This window comes from Pseudorasbora parva, chromosome 10, assembly GCF_024679245.1.
Source record: "Pseudorasbora parva isolate DD20220531a chromosome 10, ASM2467924v1, whole genome shotgun sequence".
Lineage (NCBI taxonomy): Eukaryota > Metazoa > Chordata > Actinopteri > Cypriniformes > Gobionidae > Pseudorasbora > Pseudorasbora parva.
In genome coordinates this window covers 29251548-29273265 of record NC_090181.1, presented here as the reverse complement: position 1 = coordinate 29273265, position 21718 = coordinate 29251548, and the positions used below count along the sequence as shown (strand labels likewise).

The following is a 21718-nucleotide window of genomic DNA, read 5'->3' as shown; positions in this document are numbered from 1 at the left end:
TTTTACAGTACACTTTTTGTGTACTTTGCGTTTAGGTTACAGTAACACTTTAAAATGTGTTAACTGCGTTAGTAAACATGAGCTAACAATGAATACTTAATCATATATTAACCTTATGTTAATTTAAAAATGTATTAATATATTATTAATGTTAATATTATGACGAGCTAATATGAACAACGGTGAACAGTTGCAGTTGTATTAATAAACAAATATCAATAAATACTGTAATAAATTACTGCTCATTGATAGTTAATGTTAATGCATTAACTAAGATTAGTAATATGACCTTATTGCAAAGTGTTACCAAGTTTCCTAAGGAGTGTTTCATTAGATTATATTCAACATTTCCCAATTCCCATAAATTATTATTATTGCCTCGATTTGTGAGTATGGGATTGTAAGACAATATGTTTCATTGCCTTTTAAATTGATTTGAACTTAAATTGCAAAAATGTAATTTTATTTAACCTAATATTTAATATATATTTATTTAACATTATATATATCAAATTGTATTTGATATTGCATTTACACATTTTCAGTATATTTCGCTAGGAGGTTTTTTTTGGTTGAAGTAAAGGACTTTAAAATAACCCATTTTATGCAATTTAATAGCAAATAAATATATATTGAATGCTGACTACATTCTTAAGTATTTAATGTCTCTTTTTAACTTTCTAAATAATTAGTTCTGTTTTAATTGCATGAATCACATTTAAAGCCATTGTAAACTGTTAGCGGTAAGTGTCTTGCACCCCTTATTAATGGTACATTTATTGTAATGCATGTCTCTTGTGACTCATTACTTTAGTTTTAAAATAATGTGCCTTGCTCCTGACCATCTGCTGATTGTATTATGTACTGCTTGTACTGAAGTATGTTTATCCACCTCACTGTGAGCTTCTCTGTATATTTATAGTCTGCTTGCTGTGTTTTTGTGTCACGGTTGCCTCTGCCCATATTAAAGACAGTTATGAGTCACTTCTCACTTCAGTCTGGGAAATCATGATTCATTCAAGCTCTGTTTTTCAGCAACCAGGGCCCAAAATACTCTGGCATGGGAGTCACCCCCTATCATTGCACTGGAAAGCCTGCTATGGAATGCCCTGATTGACTTTAGGAGTGATATTTCAGCTGTTTGGCTAACACCTGATTGCCCTTTTAATGAACAACTATATTTTGCATAATTCAGCTGTAATATATTTAAATAGGCAGATGTAAACTGGCACAAATGCATTGTTGACATTTTGTGTCTAACTTGCATTGGGACCTGAAGCAGGGCAGATGTGAATGCATTGTGGTAGATTTCCCACGGAGTGCCGAAAAATAGCTTGCATTTTGTCAATGAGATCCATTCTTTCAAACACCATTTGTTCAACGTCCTTTATACAGGCTTGTGAACATGACAGTGACCCTCTGAAAGAGAGACAGCTAACCTTATTTTGAGCACAATAGGTCATTGTTGAAACTAATGATGTCATTGTTGAATTTCCTGCTGGAAAATCCCCCCATGATGAGCTCTTATCTGAGGTGTGTTGTGTCATTCTGTTTGGTTCTGTGTGATTTTCTCTACTGACCTGCAGGCTTAAAAGCATCAGCCAGCAGGCAGCACTGGATCGCTGCTCCAGCAACCTGCCACGTCCTACAACAGAAACCATGAGCTCATGGAATCTGCAGATAGCGGTTAGCCTATATATTTTACGAGGATATGCTCAAGTATTCATCAACTATTCTCAGCATGAGAGCAGCAGATAGGCGTAGAGAATCCTTATCCAATAATTGTGATGGAAAATCATTGGTCAAGTTGTAAATAACTTGCTTTGGATAAACGTTTCTAAGGAACATTTAATCATGTTAAAGTTACTGACTGATAGCTTCTCTTTTTTTTGGCATGTTAAACCATCTCACAGTCTCGTTTAAGCTTTTTATTTTTACAAGCCAGTGCTCTTATTATTCTCAGAAAGCTCTTTGGTGGAAGAACTGAAAGAAGAGCTGCTGCAATCAGGTCAGTATGAAATTAGGCCAGGCTTCTCTTGGTGGTCATAACGGCCATATTACCCCCTGAAGTAGGAGGCCTCGAATTATATGTACTTTTTAATTAATGTCTTGGCGATTGTGTGGAAAATGGGGTCACTGTGTTTGTGCTGTGTATTCAATTATTTAATGGTTTTTACATGTGGGATCTAATGGACTTCTTTTCTTGAACTTAAATTTTGTTGAGTTTAAATTGGAAACACTAAAGCACATTGAACAAACCTTAAGTACTAAACCATTACATAAGTCATGCAGCTTGCTGTTGGTGAGCTATAGTTTTCTGAATAATCAGACTTTTATCTTGTGGGGAATTTAAAGTTTTCCAAAAACTTATATTGAAGTATAGGAATTAGGGCTGTCAATAGATTATTTTATTTTGTTCAAAATAAACCTAGGTGTTTAAAAAATAAAAATAAAATACACTTTGAGACTCCAAAAGGACACCTTATAACTCAATTATATAAGGAGTCCATATTATTCATAAATGTATGCTCTCCAAAGTAGGCATGTGCTATTAATCATAATACATTTTTTGATTTCAGTTTTGGCTACCAACAATTATGAAAATGACAATTGACGTTGAACGATTATCGTGCCGCTCTCACATTCCGTCCAGCGTAACTTCCTTTCCGTCACAACGGTGTGATTTTGTTCCTCCCTAAGCCAAACCGAATAAGTGAGTGTTGTAAAATGCAGTCTACTATTGCTAAACTGTGGAACCTGCTTGATATTAAACAGTGTTATTAAAAGCATATTCAGTTTGCTTTCTGTGTGCGTGCTCTGAATGGGGTGGATCGTGCCTAAGAAAAGTATACATGGGCTGCAGATGCCTAAAACAGTCAAATAGCAGATACACAAAAATGTCAAAAACCAAGGATACATTTTTTTTTTAATTAAAATTACTTTTAATAAGGATTAGTCTTTTTTTAATGTGTACATCAGTGTTATTTTTCATTTGATTTATTCTGTTCTGTTGTAAGCTATCTGAATCCCATTGGCACATCTTCCTGAAAAAGTTAAAGCACTGTTTATTTAATTAGTATTTATGTTCTGTTGTGTTTTTTGTCAGTTTTGTTTGTAATTAATTTCTTTGTTCTTATTGTATTGCTGACAGTGTCTTTTATAACTGTTAAGATGACTTTACTTACATTAACTTAGCATTAGATTTTGCTGAAGTATCGACAATTATGAAATTGATCTGACATTTAAAATTAATTACTCATATCACGAAGTAAGACTTTGATCATATCACCCACTAATAATCGTGGTAAATAATTGTAATTTCAATATCGGCTAAAATAATTGTGATTATGATTTTTGCCGTTATCGTTGGGCAGCTCTTTATCCAGTCGAGAAGTGTGCATATCATTGGGCCACTTGTTAAATCTGGGATGCTTTGATGTTCCATTCAGTCTGTATTTCACACAGCATGATGTGTAAGGGCTCGCGCTCTTCAGAAACAATATACTAATAAGAATATTACAAAGCTTGTGCTTTTAAGCTAAAGAGACTTCATAATCTACTGAAAACCGTCCTGGAATCACTGTTCTCTTTGCCATCTCTGATGTATGACTTTTTTGGACTGAACGTTTGAATCTATTCGCTTAATAGATTGGACTGAAAACTTTCCCGGAGTGAAGCCGGATTAAGGCGTTGGAATAGATATTTCAGCCTACAAGGGTTACAGGTGTTTGCACCATTTTAGATGCACAGTGTGATAAACTCACAACTCCCAAGATCATCAAATTAATTGCGTGATGTAAATGACGTTAATGACACAGTTTTTTGTGCTTTATTGTTATTGTGTTCAAATATTTTATATTATTTATGGATTTATTTATTATTTATTAATGTTAACACGTTAACATTGACAATCCTAGGGCCATAGCTATTAATCAGAAAATTGGAGAGACTTGTGGGTTGGTTCTTTTGATGTGAACCAATAAGCAACCACCCAAAATACCCCTAGAAACAGAATGTGCTTGGTGAACACACTACATTTTGGTGGCATGTTACACCAGACCAGTTGCATTTTCTTCAAAATAATTGTGCTGTAAATAAATGTCTAAAGTCCATACGTAAAAATTTAATTAGCTTAATTATTTAGATTGTTTTATTTTTATGTCTACATTTTATCTGATAACAGTTTGTTCTAATAGTGTGTACATGCTCATTATAGTCTTTTTTCCATCAAAGAAATTATTACTCCTCGATACAAAACATATTGGTTTTGGCAGTGGATCTAGGTCAGGGAATTTGGGGCTTTATAAATTAGGGAGACTGCAAGGCCAACATGGTGGACATTTAAAATAAAAAAGCTAATTATATTTCCATTCAGTCTGGAGGAATAGAAACAGAATAGGCTAGTTCTGTAGTAGAGACCACAACGGTCTGTTTCCACAGTTAAGCCTTGATTTGGACCAATGAGTTTACAGTGGATCACATTTCTCAGAGTAATTTGTCTTTTGATAACACATTTCATTGTACTGTTTGTGCAGCACTAACCACACACCCTACTTTGAGCTCCATTGTGAAGACGCTCATCTGCTTTATGGTCATGGTTGTCTGACATAGTCATGCATCAGTGTCGATGATGAAACATGCTGTAATTCCCTGTGTTTATTTGCATGGTATTTTTCCTTTTCAGAGCGGCATCTCTGAATGAATTGACATGGTGGTGATATCTCATTAGTGTGGGCAGAGCAAGCGAATGACAGCTGCTATCAGACATTTCTCTGTCAGTGTGAGTGGCTCTGTATGTGATTTATTGGGAAATGTGTTAATGATTCACGAGCTGATGCTGAGATTACCAAAGCCAAGATGCAGAAATGTATATGGTGTGTTGGAGTGAGCAATTGCTTTTCAACAACTCATCTTCACTAGACTGGTTCAAAATAATTGGAATATCTCCCTTCCTAGTTCCTCCTTTCAACTTTTCAATACCTCTAGGAAGGATCTGAATAAAGTGGGATAACGGAGAGAAACCATATCTAGAGTTGCTAAATAAATCTGGATCGGGTCTTCTATTCCTCAAGTGGATTATTTTGCAATATTAACAGGCTGACTGTAAATATTCCCAATTATGACATGACTGCTTAGCAAATAAATATGGACATGTTATTACAATTCTAGTATTATCTTACTTATAGGTTAGCTGCCTTTCATGTAAAAAGGAGAATGCATACAATATAATTTCACTATATACAGTTTGTACTTCAAAAATTCCCAAAATTAATTTCCCTTGATATTTGGATCTGATTATTTGAGAGGCCACAGAAGACATTTGACTTTTTGCAATAGCTATGTTATCATCTTGAAAATGGGAACAGCGGGAATAGTGGAACAGAAGCTATTGCAACCTGGTCTTGCAAAATAGGCTCATATTCTTTTGCCATATTATTACCATGCAGAGCCATCATTAGACTCACTTTAGATGGCTACCCATACTATATACAGGCACTTTTTTACTTTGTTTCTTCCATTGATTATTTCAGAGACCAATTCCCTTGCTAAACAGCATTTGCTGTTTATGTGCAACTACAACCTCTTTGAAACTCTATTAGCTGTCTTGTGTTACTTTGGGAATTCGCATATCAAAGTTCTAATTATCAGTCCACTTTTGGAGCTGACACATGCTGCTAATTGGTCATCAGCTTGATTTGAGACCTCTGTACACTTGCTTCATGAATTATGATATAATTATTTAAATGTGTGTTATATATATACACACTTTTGTCAAACTTGCAGTAAATCATTTCAGAAACCTGAATAATCTAGAGAAACGCATGTAACCTATTTTGTAAATAATGCATCTTGTCTGTTTGCTTTTGTCCCCAGGCTCTGAGCAAGGAATGTCTACGGAGAAGCCTGAAGCTCCCATGTATGTGTATGAGTCGACGGTGCATTGTGCCAACATCCTCCTGTGCCTGAATGAACAGCGGAAGCAGGACGTCCTGTGTGATGTGACAGTACTGGTGGAGGGGAGGGAGATCCGTGCCCACAAGGCAGTGCTGGCAGCTTGTAGCCAGTATTTCTCCCTGCTGCTCAGGGGCCAGACGGAACATGAGCTGGTCATCAACCTGCCACAGAAGGTGAGTGTCCTCATTTGGCAGTGTTACAGAATCGTAATACATTAACAGCCTGCAAGGATATACCTAAATGACCTGCGCTGAAAACCTCATAACAATCCTGACTGTGCCAGAAGAGTGTAACTACAGGTCCTTTTAAAAAAAAATTGCATATTGTGATAAAGTTCATTATTTCTCATAATGTAATGATAAAAATTAAACTTTCATATATTTTAGATTCATTGCACACCAACTGAAATATTTCAGGTCTTTTGTTGTTTTAATACTGATGATTTTGGTATACAGCTCATGAAAACCCCAAATTCCTATCTCAAAAAATTAGCATATTTCATCCGACCAATAAAATAAAAGTGTTTTTAATACCAAAAAAGTCAATCTTCAAATAATTATGTTCAGTTATGCACTCAATACTTGGTCGGGAATCCTTTTGCAGAAATGACTGCTTCAGTGCGGCGTGGCATGGAGGCGATCAGCCTGTGGCACTGCTGAGGTGTTATGGAGGTCCAGGATGCTTCGATAGCGGCCTTAAGCTCATCCAGAGTGTTGGGTCTTGCGTCTCTCAACTTTCTCTTCACAATATCCCACAGATTCTCTATGGGGTTCAGGTCAGGAGAGTTGGCAGGCTAATTGAGCACTGTAATACCATGGTCAGTAAACCATTTACCAGTGGTTTTGGCACTGTGAGCAGTTGTCAGGTCGTGCTGAAAAACGAAATCTTCATCTCCATAAAGCTTTTCAGCGGATGGAAGCATGAAGTGCTCCAAAATCTCCTGATAGCTAGCTGCATTGACCCTGCCCTTGATAAAACACAGTGGACCAACACCAGCAGCTGACATGGCCCCCCATACCATCACTGACTGTGGGTACTTGACACTGGACTTCTGGCATTTTGGCATTTCCTTCTCCCCAGTCTTCCTCCAGACTCAAAATTTGCTTTCATCCAAAAAAAGTACTTTAGACCACTGAGCAACAGTCCAGTGCTGCTTCTCTGTAGCCCAAAGCGGCTTGACCTGGGGAATGCAGCACCTGTAGCCCATTTCCTGCATATGCCTGTGCATGGTGGCTCTGGATGTTTCTACTCCAGACTCAGTCCACTGCTTCCGCAGGTCCCCCAAGGTCTGGAATCGGTCCTTCTCCACAATCTTCCTCAGGGTCCGGTCACCTCTTCTCATTGTGCAGCGTTTTTTGCCACACTTGTTCCTTCCCACAGACTTCCCACTGAGGTGCCTTGTTACAGCACTCTGGGAGCAGCCTATTCGTTCAGATATTTCTTTCTGTGTCTTTCCCTCTCGCTTGAGGGTGTCTATGATGGCCTTCTGGACAGGGTCGGGTCGGCAGTCTTACCCATGATTGTGGTTTTGAGTAATGAACCAGGCTGGGAGTTTTTAAAAGCCTCAGGAATCTTTTGCAGGTGTTTAGAGTTAATTAGTTGATTCAGATGATTAGGTTAATAGCTCATTTAGAGAAACTTTTCATGATATGCTAATTTTTTGAGATAGGAATTTGGGGTTTTCATGAGCTGTATACCAAAATCATCAGTATTAAAACAATAAAAGACGTGAAATATTTCAGGTCAGGTTCCATTTTCAATGGAAAATATTGGATCATTTTAAAGGGGTAATGATTTGGCTTTTTACTTTTTTTTTTTATATATACTGTCAACTTATGACATTCATGTGGTTTTTACAACATTCAAAAACATCATAATGAATATGTAATAGGCTATTTTCTGCCCTGGTTTTGAGCCTAGCTGCTGGAACGCTCGGTTTTGATGGGTGTGTCGCATTGAAGACTTGGAAGTAAAAGCCCACTGCTATGACTGGATAACAGTTTTCCATATTATAATGAGCTTCGGCTCCCCGTCAGTACATGAGGGAACTGTTTTGAAAACGTGTGGGGAAAAAAGGCAACCAGAATGACTTGCCCACAGGGCTTGCAAAATGTCTTTCAAACAAACACAATTATTTATCGCTTATCCACATCCACAATTAATTGGAATGTTATTTTGTATTACTTGGCTCGCCCGATTGGTGCATATAACCATGAATGGTGCCACACACACACACACACACACACACACACACACACACACACACACACACACACACACACAAATCAGCATGTTCAAAACTTCCATGATTATATTAGCACAGGGGACGGGATGCTTTTTTGACTAAAGAGCCATTTATTTCATTTTTGGTTAATGCATTTTTTCAAAAGAGCCACATTAAAAAATAATATACTATTATTATTAAAAAACGTGTTTTTCCCCAATAAACAGTAGACTAGCTAATTATTAGGTCCACAGTCAACACAAACAAATATGCAGGAAACAATAAATAAGTTGCAATATTATTACAGAGAGAGAGAGAAAATGCAGTGCTTACATCTACTGTGTTTATGTGAATACTCGACTTGGCATCTTGATATATTTCTGTGTTTATTTGGCCGTTTAGGCGCGCAGCCGAAGACAGGCTACTATGCATGTCCGTGTTGCGCTCGTAGTGCACGCCCAGCATCCTGTCAATAGAATTCAGTTCTCATTCGCGACTTATCACACTTTTAAAGGGGGGGTGAAATGCTGTTTCATGCATACTGATCTTTTTACACTGTTAAAGACTTGGAATCCCATACTAAACATAGACAAAGTTTCAAAAGTTAAGGTGGACGTTTGATGGGAGTATTTCTTTGTCAAAAATACTACTTCCGGTTAGTCATAAGTTTCGGCAAGTTTTTTGAGATCATGCGTCCCCATTGACGTTAGTGGGGGCGGAATTTCCTTGTATGGGCCTTACGGACAATTCTACCGGAAGCGCTTGAGAGAGAGCGAGGGAGAGAGCGAAAGCAACAGCCTACGCCCATCAAAGCGGGGCTTGTAGGATGCTGGACAGGTGACAATTACACATAGCACATAACAATGTCACCAAAAAAGTGGTGTTTTGGTTGCCAGACCAAGACAGTCCTGCACAGATTCGCCAAAAACCCCGCGTTAAGGCAACAGTGGATGTAATTTGCTTTTCCGGATCAGCAACTGAGTTGCGCGAATGTTTATATCTGTTCGCTGCATTTCGGTGCCGACTGTTTCATAAACAAGGCCCAGCTCGACGCCGAATTTTCCCAATCGCCTAATGCTGAAGGATGGAGCAGTCCCAACGTTAGAAGGGTGAGTGAGACTGCTTTTAGTCCGCTTACTGTCTACACAAACCACGCGTAAACACACAAACACACGTGCACAACTGCACTTCCCACATGTACACCTTCAAAGACAAAAATACGACGATATAATTCAAGTATAAATATGTAAATAACACAAGCCGCTAAGCATATTATATAGTTAGTGTATAACTTGTAACTTACCACATACAGACGTCCTGCTCTAGTCGTTTTTGCTGCTGCTCCTGTTCAACTGCAGCCTCTGGGTCTGATTCCGGATCATAGATGTATGGCTGTATCTGATTAAAAGCCATATTTTTATTTTGAATAAAGTTTTTTTCCGCTGTTAGGGATGACGCTCGACTCAACACACAGCGCGCTGCTGCACACGTCATTATTTAGCTCCGCTCACACGACACGCCCCCACCCGCTCGGCTTTTTTCGGAAAGACTCGGAACAGCGCATCTTTCTTATATAATTATTAAAAAAATAAAAACTTTTCGGAGATATGCAGGATGCAATGCTACTCTATAGGTACTCAAGATTGACATGACACTGACTGAAACTGAGTGTTTCACCCCCCCTTTAATATACATATTTAATGTAATTCAATATAAAGCACATACCGCTCTTTTCTTTCTCATTCATTCATGTTTTGTTATTAATAACTTTATCTGTGCAGATTATCATCAATTAGACACATAGGACCGGCTGGCAAAAGCAAAAGTAACCTACCCGTGGGTGAAATGTTTGGAAATGTCTTTTTGCAGAGCAAAGCACCAGTTTCAATAAAAGCAGGGATATGAAAGTTTGGATAGCCTACTTTTACATTTTCGCTGCTGTTCTAAAAATGGTTTTGCCATTATCTTAAACAGCTGCTTGAATCCCAGTGCAGGAGCTGTTTCCACAGAAACGTGAGTGGTTGCTGTCGCGTCTCGTGACATGCGTCGCCAGTACAATTTGAATATTATCATAAACGTTTCATTTACTTGGATGTACAACAAGGGAATTGTAATTGGCTGCCTTTCTGTAGAGCGCGGATCTCCGTTGATGTGTGTCTTTTTTTTTTGTTAATCAATCATTTATTGGTAAAGGGTGAGAGACCTGGCGAGCCATATGATTTTTGTCAAAGTGCCAGGTTTGGCTCACGAGCCATAGGTTCCCGACCCCTGTATTAGCAAATAGCAAGGCAAGAGAGTGAACAACACGTATCAAAAAGGAATGTTATTTCGATATTTAAGATGATATCTTAAATATCACCAGCCTGATGGGCAGGCTGGTGATACATTTTGGTAGCCCGACTGGAAAACGTATTAGCCCCAGGATGTTGGGCTCAGCTAGCCCTGGGTGGGCCCATATATGTTCGAGTCTCATCACGAATCGTAGGACAATTAACCAACAACACCTCAAATACAAAGTATAATTTGGCCTGTGATAGTGTGGTAAGTTATGTTTAGTTTTGTTATGTTTAGTATGTGCACATAATCAATTGATATGAAACGTTCTGTAACAATGCAATACAAAAAAAAATCACATATAAGAAAAAACATTTACTCGCAACTTCTTCAGTTGAGGCGCCATTTCACTGCTCTGACGTCACAGGGAAGCACATTCATATTTCTCTTGTTTGCTGAGTTTTAATTTGACTAACAAGGAAGTTTTCCGCTCTGAAACTTACAGGATATTCTTATATTAAGATGACATTTTTATACATCAAAAGCTCAAGGGAAAGTTGATTTCTCAATTCATCACCCCTTTCAAATATCCAGGACTCAAAAAGTTTTCTTGAATTAATGGAGTGAATATATTCTACCATTCAAACGTTTCAATTAATGCTTTTACCCAGCAATGACACATTAAAGGGTTAGTTCACCCAAATATCCTCACCCCAGTGTCGTTCCACACCTGTAAGACCTCAGTTCATCCTCGGAACACAGTTCAAGATATTTTAGATTTAGTCTGAGGGATTTCTGGCCTTTGAATGTAAGTGTATGCCCACTTGCTGTCCAATCGCTTGTCAAACTGGCAAACTATCGTGTGTGAAAAATCGCGTGTCAAATCTTACGGGTGTGGAACGACATTAGGGTGAGTCATTAATGAAAGAAATTAAATTTTTGGGTGAACTAACCCTTTAAATTATCGAAAAGTGGCAGTGAAGACATTTATAATGTTAAAAACATTTTTTTAAAAATGCTGATTTCTTATGAATTTTCTATTTATCAAAGAATCTTGAAAAATAATTTCCACAAGAAGACATTTGTAGTAATAAGAAATATTCATATGAACACCAAATCAACGATTATTTGAAACTGAAGAATGATGCTGAAAATACAGCTTTTCATCACAGGAATAAATTATTATTCCTATTGCTATAAAATTATATTAAAATAATAAACAATTACTGTATTTGACATTTTAATAATATTTCACAATATTGCTGTTTTTACTGGAATATTTTAGAAGTGTTGTGTTTCAACAACAAGTGCTTCTTTATTTTGCTGATAGATAGAGTCTGGCAGGAATGTGAGAGAGCATGTTCATCGTCTGCAGCTTTGAGTTGGTATAATTGCTTATGTTGTTGTGTTTGTCAGGAGTGTTAGCAGAGTTCCCTCTCAGAACTTCACTGTGCTTGAGGAAGTATGATTTATTCATGGATGATTATCAGTGTTGTAATACTTTAGGTGCTTTGCGATCTCAAAGCTCAAACTTGTATTACAATATCCCAGATATGTCAGAAGGCCCCTCCATTTGCCTCTGCTTATATATTAATTATCGTTCATCTTCAAAACACTTAATGTCAAATTGTATTCTGTAATGACCAAGAAATTGGCTTCATATCTCATTCTCTCCTCAGAGCCATGCTGAGATGCTTCTCTCTTGCTTTATAGTGTGGAGTCTTTGCTTTCTGCTTTGTGTGTGTGTGTGTGTGTGTACATGCGTCCCTGCCTGCTGCCCTCATTAGGATAGCTGGTTATAACATTAAAGGAGTCTCATATGGCGCTTGGCTTCCATAAAGACATGCTTCTGCAGGCGGCAGCTGCTGATGCCAGCTGAAAATAGATCCACAGAATGCTCAGCATTTTCCCCCCCTAGCTTTTCTATTTATTAGCAGCTCTGGGAGGACTGACTGAATGTCTGGGGGCGCTGTATTTTCAGCAGGATGACTTTCTATTTTAAAGATGATGTTCTTGATGTAGTAGCACTGCCCCAAGCATTGGTGGATACCTGCGAGAGCGATAGTGTGATTGAAAGTGATGAGAAGGGCGGTTTATTTTTGTTCCTGACACTATGTGGTAACTTCATTTTATTAAATGACATAAAACTTGTAAGACCTTGATTGGAAGCTCATAAACTTTGTAGACACGTTACTAATAAGCATATAGTTTTCGGTCATTTGTGGTCTTAAAAATGCCAATTGACTGTGTAATCTTTTCTGAATATAAAGGAGATATTGTGAGGTTCATAATAGAGGGTTCCATGGATGGATGGATGGATGGATGGATGGATAGATAGATTTAATTTGTGTATGCTCATTTTCTTATTTTTTTGCGTTACACTTGTCATCATCAAACACTCACTTGTTTAAAATGATAAAAATTTAATAACACTGTAATCTTTACCAATTCCCAAAATAAATTTATATTTTTCATACTTATACTTTTGTAAGTTAATTTAAAATCATTTTAGGTTCTGTTTTGTTTGTTTTTTAGACAAATTTAGCATAAAATGTTTTAATGTCTGCCTTTAATTAGAAACATCAGTGCATTATAAAGGCACAGTAGTGAAACAGCATTTTGTAATGGGTCATAAAGTGGGTGGAAAATGTATGGAAATGATGGCAGGAAACAATAAGTCACAATATAAGGGGTCTTGGGGGAACAAATAAAATGTTACAAAAGTGGCCATTTTATTATGATTAAAATGCCACTGTTTACCCCAAAATGTTGTATTGTTTTCTCTCTATAGATCACGGAGAAAGGCTTTGCCCCTCTGTTGCAGTTTGCTTACACAGCCAAGCTGCTACTCAACAGGGATAACATCCAGGATGTCATGTGCTGTGCAGAATACCTGGGGATGCACAACCTCGAAGACTCCTGCTTCCATTTCCTACAGGCCCAGATGAAAGGTGAAGTTGATGGCATGCACACCAGCCAGAATCCCCACTCAGAGGATGGAAACATGCAGCCAAGTGACTCCAAACCTCTACTGTTTGGATCAAAGCTGCACCCTGAAACTGAGCAATTGAAAGTCACCGACAACCTCCATCCTCCAACCTTTGACCTCCCTCGTTATCCCAAATATAGAAAGTACCATCAGGTTCATACTAAGCACAACTCAACCACCTCCTCACACAGCAGTACCTCAGTCTTTCATGGCTCCTTGCAGGATACCATTACCAGCAGAGATGCCCGGGGCCTGGATCTTTTAAAGGTGAAGGCAGAGCCAGGGAGTGGAGAAGTCTGTGTACCACTAGATTTGTCTGAATTGGAGCAGGATAGTCTGGTCAGAGGTAAAGTCTGTGAGATAGAGATGGACATGGAAATGGAGTTTGAAGGAAGGCAACTTAGTTCAACACCCACTGAGCTGCCTGTGAGCAAAAGTTCACCAGTGTGCCTGCGCTCCCTTGTTAAAAAGGAAGTCACTTCTTCTAATCATTATCTTACCACTGATCTGCAACCTGCCAGCAAAACCTCTCCCATTCGAGAACAAGAAGTTGCTCCAGGTAACTTCCAAAAGGACTATCAGGCTTTCATTGGGGGACTTGATGTGATGTCTTCAAAGAAGGTTGAGAAATTAACTGATGGGGTGCCCCTTAAGTCACTTTCCTTCGAGAGAATCTGTTCGCAGGAAGCTGAACAGGAGAGCGACCGAAAAAGTGTCATCTTCTCCTCTCGGACCTCTCACCATCCGATGGCACCTGCGCACTCCTATCCGGGGGAGAGCTGTTTGGGACCGGAAACCCTGGAAGACTTATGGGCAGGTTCCAGCCAGTCATTCCCCTGCTCCCAAACATTGTCCCCCACTTCTGTCTCTCAAGATCCAACATTGCCCTACCGTCGGCACCCAAAGAGCAGCTGTCCGGTGCCAATTAAAATGTGTCCCCGCTCATCTCGTGCCGAAAGTCACATCAGAACCTCCAGCTCTTGCTCTTCCTACTCCTTTGCTGAGGATGGCAGTGGAGGATCTCCTTCCAGCCTGCCCCAGTTTGAGCTCTCTACCTCTCCTTGTTCCACCATGGCACGATGCCTGGCGCTCGAACACCGGGAGCATAGCACGTCGGGGACACCAAAGATCAAGTGTGAGAAGTCATATGACACAAATTCCAGTGATGAATCTGGATCTTTTTCTGATGGAGATAGCGAATTGTTTCCCACCAAAGAGCGCAGTCAAGAGGTTGGTATAGATGTGTGTCTATCCTTGGGCAATTTTGTTTCACTTCATTGATTCTGTATCCCAAATAATTAATAAGTAGAAATTAAAACTTGCAGTATAGTAGCCTGATTCATCAAAATAAAACCAAATTTATTTAAGATTTTTCATATTGCAATTTAAATTTTTATGAATTGCTATTTGGTTAATTTCCCCACAAAATGGTTAGCACACTTATTGTCAACATTTGAGCTTTTGATAGGCACAAGTTCAAATCTGATACTTGATCCCATTAAAAAGCAAAATCTTCATGAATAAATATGAAAAATGTAATCATTACAAAACATTCCTACATGATTACAGAGCTTCTGAGATTGAGAATAAAGCTGCAGGAACTTGGCAAACACTGAAGGGTTGCCATGGCAATAAGCTCTGAGACATTCTTGTTCCTTAGGTCCCAATGACATAATTGTACCTCCTCCTGACAACACTGACACTTTGCCAGTTCAAGAATCTGTTTATGATAATTTGCTGTCTCATTCAAATCTCGTTTGATTTTTGATGACCCAATTGAGGAGCTGTTGTCAGTATACAAGTGACTACAGAGATAATGCTTTTTTTGGGATTCTCAGAATTTGGAAAGCAGCTGCATAAAACCTGATATTTTCACAGCAGCATTATGAAACCGATAGCTTCCGATTCTACAATCTGATTGGATGACCTTCTAAGCCACTGTAAAATAGCTTGTATATGCACAGCTATGACCAAACATTAGTTATATATTAATGTGCCAAGCTTCTGCATTGCAAAAAATCCATAAAATGAGATACATTTATTTGAAGCCAAACTGAATAAGATATACAAGTAACTTAAGTTATATAATCAGATAATTTTTTTAAGTAATGAATAAAGTGACTATATCACACCAGTGTGATTAGAATGCTCAGTGAATCATACAGACTATAAAAATTGATGGGCTTTATTTGTTTCAGTAATAAATACAGAATTCAGAAATAAAGTTCCTAATACTGTGCATGTATTAGGTTTACTCTATTCTTCTCCTACTTCATCGACCACTTACTTTTCATGTGTTTCAGAAGAAATGGATGAATTGACATGTTGTAAATCCGACAGATTCGATTTTCACGCCCATCGCACATTATAAATCAGCTAACATGATCATTATTAAGCTTTATGATAATATTAATAAGGTCATGCGTTCTGAAATAACCATCGCCCTTGAATATTTTAAGGTCCTTTTTTCAAGGTATGTTAACGGTCTGCAAGAATATTTTAAACATGCGTGTGAAAGGGTTAACCGACAAAAGTGCAAAGAAAAAATGTCCAGTGTTTTCACTGTCCAACTTAATAGCATTTTTATCAATATAAACACATTTTGATGGCTCCAACACATTCCAAAAAAGTTGGGACAGAGGCATGTTTACCATGGTGTCATATTCCTATTCTTTTTAATTATGCCTTTTAAATGTTTAGGAATTGAGGATACTAATTGTTGCAGTTTTGCATGTGGAATTTTTGCCCAATCTTGTCTGATACTAGACATCTGCTCAACAGTCTGTGGTTGTCATTGTCTGATTCTACTTTTCATGATGAGCTATACATTTTCAGCAGGAGACAGCAGGAGAGGTCAGTCAAGCACATCCACTCTATTGTGTAGAGTGTCTTAAGAAACTACTCTGTTGTAGCACATTCAGATGCCTGGCATATTGATGGCAGTATATTTGTCAGTTACCTTCACATAAATGCAAGTCATCATTCGGTTTGCACTGATGCATCCCCATACGATAACAGATGTTTGCTTTTGCACCTGTAGCTGATGACAGTCTGGTTGGTCTCTTTTGTCTTTGGGACTGAGAACTCTTGTCTGTTTTTCCCAAAAATAAGCTGAAACGTGGACTCATCTGACCACGGCACACTTTTCCACTGTGTTTTGGATCTTCTGAGATGAGCTTGGGCCCAAATAAACTCAGCGGCATCTCTGCATTGAACAGATGCATAGCTTACTCTTTGCCTAACAGAGATTGAGTTGCATTTCTTGATGCAGCGGCAGACTGTATTAAGTGACAACGGTTTTCCAAAATACAACCAAACCCATGTGGCTGTATTTAACAGAGTAGCATGACGGTTTCTCATATAATGCCATCTGAGGGCTCAAAGGTCACACGCATTCAACAGAGGTTTCCTGCCTTACTAGGGCAAATAGGACATGTAGGCTTGGATGGAATTTCTCTGGATTCCCTGAATCTTTTCACAATATTTGGATTGTGAAAGACCTAAATACTTAGCAACCTTGCCTTGAGAAATGTGATTTTTGTATTGTTTGACAATTCCCTCACGAAATGGGCCACGCATAATCAATCGGTCTTTAGTCGATGCTCCTTTTATACCCAAAACAGTATCCTCACCTATTACAAATTCACCTGCTAATTGTGGACTGTATCAACTGTTTAACCAGGATATTCTATAGTCTTTTCACTTTTAATTTGCCTTAAGTTGTCCCAACTTTTTTTTGATTATGTTGCAGCCATCAAAATTTAAAATTTGACAATTTATACAATTCATTTGGCCAGTGAAAACATTGGAATTTGTATATATTTGTACACACACACACACACACACACACACACACACACACACACACACACACACACACACACACACACACACACACAGACACACACACACACACACACGTTTGTTTTTGTGAATTGTGGGAACATTCCATAGGCGTAATGGTTTTATATCGTACAAACCGTATTTTCTATCCCCTTACACTGCTCCTGCCCCTAAACCTATCACAGGACACATTCTGCATTTTTACTTTTTCAAAAAAACTCATCCTGTATGATTTATAAGCATTTTGAAAAGTGGGGACATGGGGTAATGTCCTCATATGTCACCCTTTTCTGTAAAACCTGTCATACACATCCCATTATACACATTTTTGTCCTGATATGTCACAAACACAAACACACACACACACACACACACACACACACACACACACACACACACACACACACACTTCTTAAGTAAATGTATCTCGTTTCGGGTATTAGATGTTTTGCCTGGGAAATATTTCAGAATAATTATTTATTATAATTGTCAATAATAATAAACTTTAAATATTTAACTTTTGTAAGAATACAATAGTACATGTCCAAAACGCCATGATAATACATTACCATACTTTTTTATTAGTCACAAATAAACGGAAAATGAGGTTAAAAGAAAATGTAAAAATTATATAGTGTAAATCTCTCAAAAACAATCTTTCTATAGCCGTCTTTATTCTGCCCTTCACTCTGCCGTAGCTTATAGCTCCCAGCTGCAGGTCCCCAGACAGAAGTGGGCCAGTGGCCCCCAGGCTCCCATCTGATGATGGGCCGCTTCACCTCACTGGCTAACAGATGAGCCCTACTTCACAGTATGAGTGTCTTCTCCCAGAAACGACCTGACTTCAGAGAGAAGGAGAGAAGAAAACGTGCCTGTGCTGCTGGAAGCCTAATCTGTCATTCTAGCCTTATTACAGAGCGCTCTGTAGTAGAGTGGTTAAATATAGACCTCCATTTTACACAGACTGAGCAGTGGCACAAGGTCACAGCAGAGAGAGGGAGTATTCGTCATGGTGATCCCTATGACGGACTCCCTCGGCAGAGTTTTAAGTCAGGTTTCATCTCTGTCATTGCACTGAAACAAGAATACAGGTTGCTCTATTTGTGGAATTTTAATTGAACCGTAATGTGTCCTGTGCGCATCTTCATTTGCATGACAATTTTCAGAGCACTTTAAAAACTCTTCAGTTTTAATATATTTAGAAATGTTAATTATTCCCGTGATGGCATATCATTACTCATCTTCAGTCACATGATCCTTCAGAAATCATTCTAATATGCTGAGAATTCTTATTATTAGTGCAGAAAATTGTTGCGCTACTTAATATTTTGTGGAAATCGTGATTTATTTATTTTTTTAGGATTCTTTGATGAATAGAATGTTCTAAAGAACTGCATTTATTTAAAATGCAAGAACCACATTCATTTTATCTATCTTTTTTTTACATTTATAAATGTTTTTCACTGATCTGACTTTCAATTGATCGATTTATTGTGTTCTTGCTAAACTAATTTATTTAAAAATCTAATCTTAATCAATAATATGTTATTGACCCTAAACTTTTATCATGTATAAAAGACCAAAAAAATGTGCCCAAAGACTGATCTGATATTGAATAATTTTATTGTCATAGCATTTATGTGAAAATCCATCAATCATTGTACTAATATTGCAAATACTTTCTTCCTAAACTTTTGTGTTTTGATGATTTTAAGTTTGCTCATTTGAGGCTTTTTTTAAAAAAAATTTTACTTATCAGTGTTCTGAACAGAAGTAAATAAAACACTTGATACAAGTTAGATGGCAGTGTCATCTAGTGGCGAAGCTCCATATTTTGTGTGAAATTTGCCAAATAAATTATAATTTTTTTAATTTGTTTATATTTGCTTTCCCCCCCAGTATATAAAGTAGCATATGTTACAATAAATGCATCTAACTATAACATGCTGTACACTTGCAGGTGAAGCTGCCTTTCTCGGTCGACCAGATCACAGAGCTTCCACGCAACGACTTTCAGCTGATGATAAAAATGCATAAACTGACCTCAGATCAGCTAGACTTCATCCACGACATGAGACGGCGCGGTAAAAACCGCATCGCAGCTCAGCGCTGCAGAAAAAGGAAGCTGGACTGCATCCAGAACCTGGAGCGGGAGATTCACAAACTGGTAGGCAGCACAAACAACCTTACAGTGTTTGCTTGCACACTCCACCAGAACCCAGATCTTTTTGTGTGCGTTTCTCCTCCATTAGGTCTGCGAGAGACAGAAGCTCCTAACTGAACGCAGCCATTTGAAGACCTGCATGGGGGAGCTGTGGGAAAACTTCTCCTTTCTGTCTCAGGAGGTCTGCAGGGAGGAACAACGGAGCCCGGATCAGTCTCGATCGCTATATAATCTACAACCAGACCCAGTTTTATCTGGTTCAGTCGGTACAAACATTAGAATCTCTCCTTGTCCCACCAGTATAGACATCAATCTCACCTCACACGGCAGAGCGGTGTCATCCCCTGACTCTCACACCGTAGCTAAACCTTCACACCCACATCTCAGAGTGAACCGAGAGGCCGCGCCAGCCCAGGACACTGTCACCTCTGTGAGGTCAGAGCCCTCCCAAACAGGCGGCTCAAGTGTGACGATTGATTTCTGCCAGGAAATGACAGAAAAGTGTACGACAGAAGAGCTCCCTGAGAGAAAATGAGTCATTTGTGTCTTTTAACATGAGCTTTTGGGTCAATGTTGGTTAAAATGTTACTCAAATGTTTTTTTGTTTGTTTTTTGTAAGTTTTTTTCAGTGTTAAGTTTATTTATTTTTTGGTAATTTAGCAGACTGTTCTGTTTACATGGTGCACCGAATATGTGTTTGCTTATGTGTGCATATGGAAGTGTTCTCATACATGCTGTATAGGATGCTGAAATCAGTTCTTTCACCTTTCGTATGTATGTATGTATGTATGTATGTATGTATGTATGTATGTAATGTTCTCAGATTTATCTCAGGAATTTCAAACTTCAAATCAAGCAGAATATGCAAATATGATATTGAGTGTTTGAAAGTGTTTTGTACCTATTGTGTGTTCAAGCATTCCTAATGTGCATAAAGAAAAAAAAACTAAATTGAATAACAGAGAAACCAAACAGCTGCTCACCTGAATTTGCAAGAAGCCGAGCAATCTGTTTTCAGCACTGAGAAATGAACATCTGATCTCTTTATTTCTCAAAATAGATCATAAATCAATCCAGTCAGGATTGGCGATTAGCTGCCTATATATGATCGTCCCCTCAAATATTTTACTATGAAGCACCATTTGATATGGTCCAGATTTTTTCTACAGAATTTTTCCAAGCTCAGTTTTCTAGACTGTTAAATTGTTTAATTAGGGAGGTCTGTTGTATATAAAACTCTCCAAGCAAACTTTAGTAAATTAATAATTCTGACTTGGGCAGCTCACATTTTGATCGCTCTTATCTGATTTGGTTCCTTCAGGGTGTTATGCACATCATCATTTTACTGTTCAGATATCAAAGCAAATGTTTTTCTCTTATTGTCGGGTTATATATTGGGGGGTTGAAAAGTTTGTACGCTTAAGCACGCTCCACTCCCGGTGTTCAATTATTCCCCTGGTCCTAATGTTTTCCCCATTTAAAGTGTCCAATACAGTCCCTCCTTCAATTCAGTTGAAATAAAACCTTTTTACACGTTTGCTTTAAAGTTCAAGCCTTAAGGTGACAACAGAAAAATCGGAATGCTGCATTACACTGTTGTTGCTTTAAGTGACTCACATCTGTATCGTCACAATACTATAGTTCAAAGGTGAGATGGGGTATATGTTTGCTGTTTTAGTTAAGTGTGTTTACTTGAAATTTTTGTGAACTGCATGACTTTAATGAGAGATAAGATGTGATTTTTACTATTTTGTTTGTACCAAAAGTTTTGGGATTCTGATCAAACATTACATATTAGCTTAAGTCTGTATTGGGGAAAAATCAAATAGCTTTGGCCTTAAAAAAAAAAAAAACTATATATATATTAGTCACGTGGGTTAATTTGTGCACCATAAACAGCAAATCTCAAATTAACTTGTCAATAATTAAAATGTCTTCATAATGTTTACAAATTACCAGATTCAGTTCTAAAGAATTCTGTGCATATTCAGAATTTTTTCTCTCTCTCATGACCTTAGATTTGGATAAAGCATTTTATCATGCCTTTGTTATATGATGCACAACAGTTGTGATAAGGGCAAATATTGATATTCATTATTAGTTTACATGCACTAGGGAGAGTTTGGACATTCGCAGATCTACCTGTAAAATCGATATACCTCTCGTCTCGGACAAGGTCTGTAGCAGAACTGGTTTACAACCTTTTTAAAAGATGTTTTACTATCATTTCTTTTATGTATATTTTGTATGTATTGTACATATTCTCTTT

At 37.9% G+C, this 21718-nt stretch overlaps 1 protein-coding gene across 1 annotated transcript in view; it reads left to right on the top strand.

Moving 5' to 3' along the window:
- The window catches only part of bach2a (BTB and CNC homology 1, basic leucine zipper transcription factor 2a), a 36135-nt gene extending 14618 nt beyond the window's left edge, over positions 1-21517 (top strand). The window contains exons 2-5 of the mRNA XM_067455776.1: positions 5875-6128; positions 13245-14672; positions 19246-19452; positions 19538-21517. Of these exons, the coding sequence (XP_067311877.1) occupies positions 5889-6128; positions 13245-14672; positions 19246-19452; positions 19538-19984 (2322 nt within the window). The 5' untranslated portion in view covers positions 5875-5888 and the 3' untranslated portion in view covers positions 19985-21517. The remainder of the gene's footprint in view (positions 1-5874; positions 6129-13244; positions 14673-19245; positions 19453-19537) is intronic.
- Positions 21518-21718: the final 201 nt, after the last annotated feature.